The sequence below is a fragment of the Azolla caroliniana genome, unplaced genomic scaffold (genome assembly GCF_043228905.1).
Source record: "Azolla caroliniana isolate FFs.n. ecotype wild unplaced genomic scaffold, voAzoCaro1.0.p SCAF_1, whole genome shotgun sequence".
NCBI classification, from domain to species: domain Eukaryota; kingdom Viridiplantae; phylum Streptophyta; class Polypodiopsida; order Salviniales; family Salviniaceae; genus Azolla; species Azolla caroliniana.
The window spans coordinates 5,639,784-5,649,556 of NW_028230436.1; the positions used below are offsets into that span (position 1 = coordinate 5,639,784).

Here is a 9,773-nt window from a genome sequence, read left to right on the forward strand (position 1 = left end):
TGATCTTTTGCATTTACTATTAAGAGGGTCATGAATTCAGCACAATGATCAAATCTTGTTGATAACATTTGAACTTACCCATTTAAATTTGTCCAAATGGATAGCTCCTTGCATTGAATCTCTTGAGTGACCTTTTTTCCAATGGATTGATATCTATGGAACTAATGAATTGATATCTCGTGTTTGACTTAGCCATTTAAATAGTGGTTGGTTCACACCAAAATTGATGATTGCAAAACTTAGGACGAGCAATTATGATATAACATTGTTCAAAAGAGTTGGGGCTTAAAAGTCACTCTTTAAAGGGTACTTGCATCAATTGAGTGGCAAGATATCTTTGAACATGAGCATGTTTACTGGATGGATCTTATTGTTTTCCATGGTTGGCAAGCATGAGGCCTCTGGGTTTCCTCTTCCTTTTTAATCAATAAACAAACCAAAAGGTCTTGAAATTATTTTAGCACTACTTCTAATTGACTTAGTCCAAATAAGTTCATGATGGCCTTTCTGTTCTTAAATATTTAACCACCACCCTAGTTTATTTGAGCTGGCGGATATCTACAACTCTCATTGCCACAATTTGAAAATTGCCAAACAATTTGCTATTTTGACCATCATGTTTTAAAACTTACTTGTAAAGCCAAAAGGAAATGAGCAAATATAAATCTATGTATTCTAGACTAAGTGGTCATACATTACCTCTTATGATAGCTAAGTCATCTTTCACAAGAGACTACAGAAACTAAATCTTCAGGCTTACCAACATGTAGGAATTTCAACCCTAAATACTAAGATTAACATTGTGTGCCTCCTACCATCTATTGATATCGGTATAAACAACCTACATTCAAACCGAAATTACCAAGATACATAGCCAGAAACAGTATGTTGTTGAAGCATCAAATTATTATATATTACCTAGTAAGCAAGAACACATTATCTACCAGCTGTTACTTCTGTTAAAATGGCCACAACAAGAGTTTTATCTATTCCTCTGCTTTTGTCTCAAATTGTGTCCTTAGGCAGGCAAAACCTGTGGTGACTCGCTAATTAGATCCTGCTCTAATATTATTAGCACTATCGTTTGAACAATAACTACGATTTTCTAATTCACAAAATACCTATGTACCACCATTGTTCACCCTACAATCATGAATTCTTCATTTTGTTTAAGCAGTCTAAATCCTTCATCAAGTTGTGTTGAATAATCTTCTACCATTTTCTACCAGTGTTTCTGTTTAGTATTTAGGTAGAGATTTGGTCTTTTGATAGACCCACTTCCTCTCTTTATCCATGTGTGCATGGTCTTTGGTCCTTGGCCTTTTCCCACTTCACCTCATAAATTTTGAAATCAACACTTGTGATACCTTAACCTTTTATGATCTACAAACTTCGTCTTTGTTCCTTAGGCTCTTATTCCAAACTAACAGATCTACCATTCGCTGGTGACATTATTTGTTTTCACCATCTACCACATCATTTTTAGCATAATCTTTTATGATCTACAAACTTCGTCTTTGTTCCTTAGGCTCTTATTCCAAACTAACAAATCTACCATTCGCTGGTGACATTATTTGTTTTCACCATCTACAACATGATGTGTTCATTGAACCCCAATTGTAACTCTTAATAATAATAAAATCTCATAGATTGAAACACTTACGGGAACATATGGAACTTTTCCACATTGCCACATCAAATGCTCCCTCTGCTGAAATTAGGACTGTCTATTGCATGATTAAAATTATGCCTAAGTGCAGACGTTATCCATAAGTAATGACATAGTTTGGAACATGCACCATGAGTTGGCTATTCACACATGCACATATAAATTATTCATTGACTGTCTCAAGTTGTTCATCTTTATGCTGTTATAGTACTTTGTATCTAAATTGGTTGACCTGAAATCCATGATATCTGTGAAAAGAGTGAGTTCAGCTTTCAACTTTTTGCAGTGACTTGATAGACCCTACATTAATCATTATACTGTTGTATGTATGCCCACAATCAACATAAAACAAATAAAAGCACTGACCTTAGATTAATGCCTAACCTGGAAACCCATTAGCATTATGAGATACTTCATATGTGAATTGAATTTGTAACTTTTGGTAGAGTGCCATCTACAGGATTGATATCCACAGTGATATACACACAGAAGAATGACAGTCTCTAAAGTAGTCATTACTCCACCATATCTATTTCAGGTCAATTAGGTATAAGACAACCAGAAGTACTGACCTCAGATGAGTATAATTGAGTGTATACATCCGCAATAGCAGACTCAAAGTACAATTTGTACAGGTCTCAAGAATGGACAGTCTAAAAGAAGTTTGACCTCTCCATCATTAAGCATACCTCCTGAGACAACGAACTAAGTTCTCTTTGACAGCAAAATACTGAGCCAACCAAAGAGGGAAACAAGACGAGTAGATAAGAAGTCAATTTTGAAGGCAAATCATGTTGTAACAAGAAAGAAGAAATTAAACCTCGCTGTCTATTTCATGGTCTCCATTTTGCAGTTGAACCCCTGCGTCTAGCCAGAAGCTGAATTTTTGCTTGATTTGCTACAATCGAAAACTTAAATTAATCACGTTGAATTACTGAAATCTGTTTTCATAACAACACAGAAAAGAGCTTGGCCACTTACTTGTTACACTAAGCATGAAACCTCCACCTATACCTGCTTTACTGCCTGAATACGAAGCGTTTGGCATTTCACTGCTTCCTGCTACTGTTGTAGGTTTCCTTGTGGTTAATACAGATTCTGACTGTTGTGTAGCAGAGTTTTGCACGCACCCATACCCCACCCTAGTTCTTGAATCATGCCTCCATCCATGATGTGATGCACCTTGCTCTGAACCAGCACCACCACATGCAGATATTCAACAATAGCTTTCTTGATTGCGCAATACCACAGAAAAAATGAAGCAATTTTACCTGTATCATGTGTTGAGACACGTCGTTCCAACCTATCTCTATTAAGATCATTATATGGACGATGGTACTCTTCTTGTGCATGTTTTAAAGGCAATAGCCTTTTACCTCTCTGTGTTGAATGTGATAGATATTGGTGTGGCGACTTTGGACCCTCATAACGAACTTCCCTTGGAGATGGAGGATGTGAATGCAACCGTGAATAGGGTTGTTGATGGTACATAGCTCCATGGTGAACTTTCTGGCTTTGACAACCATTATGAGAAGCTTCAAAGCCAGAACTAGGATTATGTGACTGAGAAACATGTTTCCGTGTGTGTATTGGAGAGCCATATGAAGAACTATTATCTGAAGGTGGCGTGTTGTGCACACAATTCAGTTGTTCATGATGAACTTCATGCATGTGCCTTTCACTTCTGGTTAGTTTACGATCCTGATAATTTCCCATTAGAGACATTGCACTTTGCTGTTCTCTGTATGCAGCCTTATTACCTAAACCAGGTGCTTCCATCTTAAATGGGTGCTCAGGAGGGTCTAAACTTCGAAACAAGGATCCTGATGAATATCCTCTTGTAGAAGGTGGTGGCGGTGGTGGTGGTAGTGGTAATAACGGTGGTGGTGGTGGCGGCGGCGGTGGTGGAGGTGGAGGTGGAGGTGGAGACAAAGGTGGTGGAGGTGGTGGAGATGATGGTAGTGGTGGTGGTGATGATTCAGGCAATGGCGGTGGATAGTCAGGGGGGAGTGGTGGAGGTAGAGATTCGGCAGGCATGGATTCACGTTCAAGGGTAGAATAATTTCTTATACTTGGCTCAGGACAGGCATCTTCCATCTCTAATTCACCTTCCACATCTTCCAGAATATGTCTATGCTTCGTGGGTGGAATTGGAATAGAATCAATGGGTTTTAATGCGTTCTCATGGGGAGAGCCAATCTCATCTTCAAACATGGAGGAATTAAGAAGCCCATTGAGATCGAAAGTGGCATTGCTGTTCCAGTACAAAAAACTGGAATTAGAACAAATATGAAAGATCCAGTCATTATTCAACTTTGAAGCCTTCCAAAATAAGTGCTTGCCTACCTTCCATACTCATCAACACACATTCCTTCCATCTCCCTGATTGGATCATCTACAGCACGTTCAAATCGTGCAGGCCGCCTAAGTGACACACCACCTGCTCTATCATCGGTAGTCTGAGACTCAAGTTCGTTCACATACCCCCGTAAAACCTTCTCCTCCATGATTTGTCTGTCAATCCAAATTTTTAAAACCTGCATACATACATAAACAATGTTAAAAATTCCTTACCTGCACCTACACGTTATAACCAATGAAACCTTCATGAAAACAAAGTACTCATATTCAAGTCCATTGGATGCCTTGAACCTGGATTTATATGGAACCAGAAGTTGATAGGCAAAACTAATACAATCCACATCAGGAAGGGTCATACCAACATGAATGTAAATCGGTATTCGGAAAGGAGAACAGGATAGGTATCCGAATCAAAGCCGGATCAGATTGTAACAGGTAGTCCATTGGAGGCCTACAAATCTTAGCCTAGTACGTAGCCATATTCCTTGGAGTCAGTGTCAGTCGCTCGTATGAGCATTGAAGTACATGTCAATACTTATGTCAGTCCATATAAGGACTTGTATAAAAGTGCTCGCTAAGCACATTGTATGCACAAAGTGTTATTATTTTTTAATTGAGTTTACTATTCTGCTCTCTCTGTCTCTCCCGTGTAAGACTTCCATTAAACTTGTGTCGGATCATGTTGTTATCCGGTGTAACCGGTTTTGTCAAAGCTTCCGCAATCATAATCTTTTACATGGTATTAGAGCGCGGGGGTTGAGAACCTCTTCAGCCAACGAGTGATTTCCGAAGACAAACCCTAACACCCCGGTAGAGAACAAAAAACAAAGTTTAGAATGGATAGAGGAATGGCTAGCTCGTTCCGGATGGAAAAGCTCGACAGATCTAACTATGCATCTTGGTTGTACAAGATGCAGTAGTACCTGCTAGGGCACGGTTACTAGAATTATGTCGACGGAGCTAACGAAAAGAGACCTGATGCGACACACAGGGACTTCCCGACTTGAGAACAAGCGGCAAGTAGGGTAATGTACTGCTTCACATCTAGTGTCGACAATCAACAGTTGAGCCATATCCAAAACGCCAAGGCGTCAAAGGAAGCTTGGGGAAACCTGAAGAAGGACTTCACCGCAAGCACTACGGCCCGAAAGTTGCAACTCCAACAAGAGTTGAGCTTCTTGAACTGGGTCTTCCTTGCCTACTAAATTTCATTAATGGTCATCATCTCAAAACCCTTCGGTTTTGATCCAGAGGAAAACTCCAATGATCTAGAGCTTTGACTCAATAAAGGTTTGTTTGGTTCTATGTGAGAATGTGCAGAGACTTCCTGGCTATGATGGCCACGTACAGTTGAGAGGTGAGATTATCTGTGACAATGGCTGTCATGCAACAAACTCATCATTCACTCCTGTAGGCCCAGAGGTAGGTCTTACTATAGGGTTGAATTAGATGTTAAGTAGAACGAGATTGAAAAAATAATAGCAAGCAAAGAACTTGGTGAGTGGTAGTTGAGAGAGGAGCACGTGCACCAAACCCTAAATGGCAGGTGCTGCAAACCCTAGAAATGGACTGGTAGTTTGAGGGTGAGGAACAGACACTGAAAAGCAGCCTGAGATACAATGCAATGAGCTTCTTTGATTCAACTCAAGAAACTTCACCATTAACTGGGTCTATGAAAATGGTGAGATCATATGCAGTTTATGAAGGTTTGAACAGATGTCAATTCAAGAGACCGATAACTGAATCAGCAATACACTTTTTGGAACTTCAATGCATGTAGTTACGCTATTTTCTGTCTTCACATTATGAATTTATATAAATAGGAACAAAGTTTTTGAGTGAACTGTTATGCTATTCTTATCAAACATTTTTATAGTATAGTAGTTTTCAGTTGGGTGAAATGAGACGCCTCAATAACCACGCATGCTAATAAATCACACTTTATATCGTTGAAAAAATCACCAGAAAAAACTCAAGGCTAGTGGTAATATAAAGAACAGCCCAAAACCACTCGCAGGACACCATAAATGTACCTTCAAACACTGGAACCGATTCTCTTGGGCCATGATTCCAGGAGGTGCAGCTGCATGCAGTATTCGGGATAAATAAGCCTTCACTGCAGATCGATATACTGCTCCTGAAAAACCTGTGCATATTACAATTATCATTACCTCATGATAGCACCAAAAATGGTAAATATAGATATAAGGAACTTACCCTGCACATTCCTAGAAATCTGCGTGATGGAATCCACGAGATAAAACAAATTTAACCGATGACCAAGGCTTGGCTCATTTTCCAATCTCTGAACAATGATGCCTACAATCTGTTTCAGATTGAAAATAATATAAAGTCAATCATATAACAATAATAAAAAACATGAATCATAAGGATCTTGAAAAGTAGGTACCAACACAATGATGATGGTCAAGAAATTTTAAAAAAAACTATAGTTAATCACCTCTGCATATACCTACCATTGAGATCTTGAAAATCAAAGGAATAATAGTTTGTACTTAGGATATAGTGTGTTTTTACATAGCATAGAAGCAGACAAATACAGAAACACCAGAAACCTTTCCAAACTTCATAAAATCCAGAAATCCTACCAAACCTTAATATAGTTCCCAAAAAGTTTCAGGCTTCATGGGAACTAGAGAATGATATAAAACCTCCAAGAAATAGTTCTCTAGAAGCAGTTATGATAGGAAAGAGAGAACAAGCAAACAAAATAACATATTTAGCTATAAGTGAAAACTGCCACATTACCTGATCAGTAATACCAAATTTTGCACAGTCAAGAGCATGGCGTGTAGCTCGAGCAATACTGTCCTTTGCGCGTGACAAAGTCTCTAGCATTCCTTCAAAAGTATCTCTAGCAACCAATGCTTCTGTATCTTCTTCAGAAAGGTTTGTATCCCTTGAATTTTGTCGAAGTTCAGCAGCATTTGCATTCTGCTCAGACTCCATTGTACGCTCTTCCCCTTGAACAACTAGTTCCAAAATGTTACCTGAAACACCATGAGGAGTGTGTGATAACTGCCCAGAATTTTCAGCCCACCAAGGAGTAGGTGCATTAGCAACGGGGGTTGTATCTGGGGACGGACTAGATATAGGTCGTGTTGACACTTTATTTATCTCGGGCACCTTTGACAATGCTGCTAGCCTCCTCTGTTTTTCTTTTGCCGCTTCCACCCTGCAGAGAGTACATAATATAGCACATTATATTAATAGCAATGCCGACAATGTCTCCAACTACCCAAGAAATCACTTACGCTGCCCTGACGTTGTTAGTACTGGATTCTGCTTGTACTTTGGAAGCACCAAAGCTCTCAACCTCAACTCTCACACCTAATTTGTTGTTATTCATTAGATCTTTCATTGTTGGTTTTGCATCAGATTGCATCCTTGATTTGTATGCAGAATTTGACAACTTAACAACTGTTGATTCAATGGTTTTTCCAACTTTTCCAGTTTCAGATTTCTTCATAAATACTGCAGCATCACTATAATCTGCCACAGTCAGTCCACTTCCACCCGCAGTAGTTTTCATACTCTGAGTCCCCAAATCCGAGCCATACAATTTCTTCAAAGATTTTGGCGTGATGATGTCATCTGATGATCTTGCCTTTTCACCCTTTATGCTGCTGACTTTCCCAACTAGATGGCTTGCCTTAAGATGAGATGCATTGTTATCATGCTGCTCTAGTTGGCTGGCACTAAAAGGCTCACCCAGAGTTCCAGCCTCAGCTGTACATGCACTCATTGCCTCGAGTGTCCCCTGCCTGCGCTTCGATGGTGGAAGGACAACTTCCCCCTCAGAGCTCCTACTTTTTCTCCCATTTTTCTCAGTGTTTGGAGGCAAACTAATGTCTTTCTGGACTGACTTATCATCAGCAAGTTCCTTATTTTCTATCTTTTTTTGCTCAATATTCATAAAGATGTCAATTTCTGAAGGCATTTGAATAGAATTCTGTACATTCTTCTTTTTTCTTGATGACAAATCAATTGGACTCCATGAATTTGCAGCATCCTGCTGATCAGTGGTCAGGTCCTGGCCCTTCCACTCTGCCTCCCCCATATCATTATCCTTCCCCTTGGAATTATGTCCAATCACCTTTAAGCAAAAGTTGAAACGAGAAGGTAAAGGTGCAATGCAACCACAAAAATCTTAAAGGAAATTGAGACAAATATGTCATGATAGCCACATACCTCATCAGAACTCAACTGTGTTTGATTGTACAAGGGAGTCTGAGCTCTGCTTCTCCTTTGGACCTTGACAGTCGCCGATTTAACACGTGTCTCTAACTGGAATCTTGATGTGCTTTGCTCCTTGCCTTGTTTCATGTTCTTGAGTTTCGTAAATGTTTTGTGATTCTTTGGAGGTTGTGATTTTTCAGTTACTTGTTTATGACTATGAAATTTCTCATGTTGTTCATGTAGAGCAGGTTCCTGATATAGTTCCAACATTGGACCCAACCTTGAATCAGTTACCTCCAAACTTCTAGCATGTGAAACAATTTTTCTCCGTTTTTTGTCATTTTCGTCAATGCTACTATTGATTTGCACATGATCATCACTCTTGCATTCTTTTGGTTCCTCTTTCAAAAGGTCAGCAACTTCATATTTTTGCACCTTCTTATAATCATCAGTGACTGAAAATTCATTAGTTGTATTACCTAACCTTTGATCAACCGTTTCTTGATTTTCAATATTATCATGATAGGAACCTTTCTCTGCTTCACAGATTTCATTCACAGCCCGACTAAAAACCGATATTGTGCTTTTGGCTGATGTTTTTGCAACCAGATTTTGCTTAACTTCTGCAGTAAAAGCTTTCACATCTACTGGTTGAATAGAACCTCTAGAAAAGTTTAAAAACATGAATCTCATTAAACAACAGTGCTGCATTTAATAACATATCAAGCAATGAGGCTGTCTCTAAAGTAGTATTTTCCATATACCATTCATGTGCAACTATCACTGAATTACAAGATTGAGTTTCACGAATCTAGAATATGCAAGCACTACACATTCGCATGTGTGCAGTACATTTCATACACATGTAAGCATGTGCACAATATCTGAAGAAAAGAAAATGGTATCCCATCCACAAGGAACCTGAAAAACTTACATCTCCTTTGTTCCAAAAAAATAAACAAATACTTTGCGCTGGTCCTTTGGATAGCCGAACTCTTCAGGTTCACTTACCTAAAAAACAAAGAGTTTTCATAAAATCTATTAGAACAGACAAACATCATCCAGGGTTAAGGGGTTCAAATTCACAAATCGATTAGTTAGTTCTTGGCTAGAATGCCAATTTTTGGGAGTTATTGGTTACCCTAGCAGGCCACCAGGGATGGCCTTTCACTTTCGCCAGCACAAGATCACCAATGTTCCAAACATGCACGACACCAGTTGCGGCGGCGGCTGCTGCTGCTGCTTTAGCCCCGCCGCCTCTCTTCCGAAAAGGGGGCATGATCAACAACAAATCCTCCTCAGCTAAGAGGGTTAATCCTTAACCCTAAACCTAACAGAAACGAGAAAGAATAAATTCGAGATTTTTAATTTCGTGTCTTCCTTATCAAGGATCCCCCCCCCCTATTCATTTGCTGTGAGAGAGAAGACGAAGAAGCGGGAAGAAACCACCAAAGTTGTAGTCTATCATAGGGTCGTCGTTCTTAATCTTCTGCTACTTGGCCTCGATCCGGCGCACGCACCACGACAGAATTATATACATACA

General features: G+C 39.4%; 1 protein-coding gene across 2 annotated transcripts; it reads right to left on the reverse strand.

The window, feature by feature from the left end:
* Nucleotides 1–2,013: 2,013 nt before the first annotated feature.
* On the reverse strand, nt 2,014–9,773 carry LOC147868603 (ENHANCER OF AG-4 protein 2-like). 2 transcript variants are annotated; one of them, XM_087321269.1, is made up of 12 exons: nt 9,372–9,773; nt 9,165–9,241; nt 8,243–8,894; nt 7,306–8,147; nt 6,800–7,226; nt 6,248–6,356; nt 6,064–6,167; nt 4,016–4,206; nt 2,941–3,923; nt 2,651–2,857; nt 2,490–2,567; nt 2,014–2,399 (listed from the first exon to the last, which is right to left on the reverse strand). In XM_087321269.1, the coding sequence occupies exons 1-11, from the start codon at nt 9,507–9,509 to the stop codon at nt 2,503–2,505; spliced, it is 3,795 nt and encodes a 1,264-aa protein (XP_087177395.1). In that variant the 5' UTR covers nt 9,510–9,773; the 3' UTR covers nt 2,014–2,399; nt 2,490–2,502. The 2 variants fall into 2 exon arrangements, with proteins under 2 accessions (XP_087177395.1, XP_087177387.1); XM_087321261.1 differs by having other exon boundaries at nt 6,064–6,176.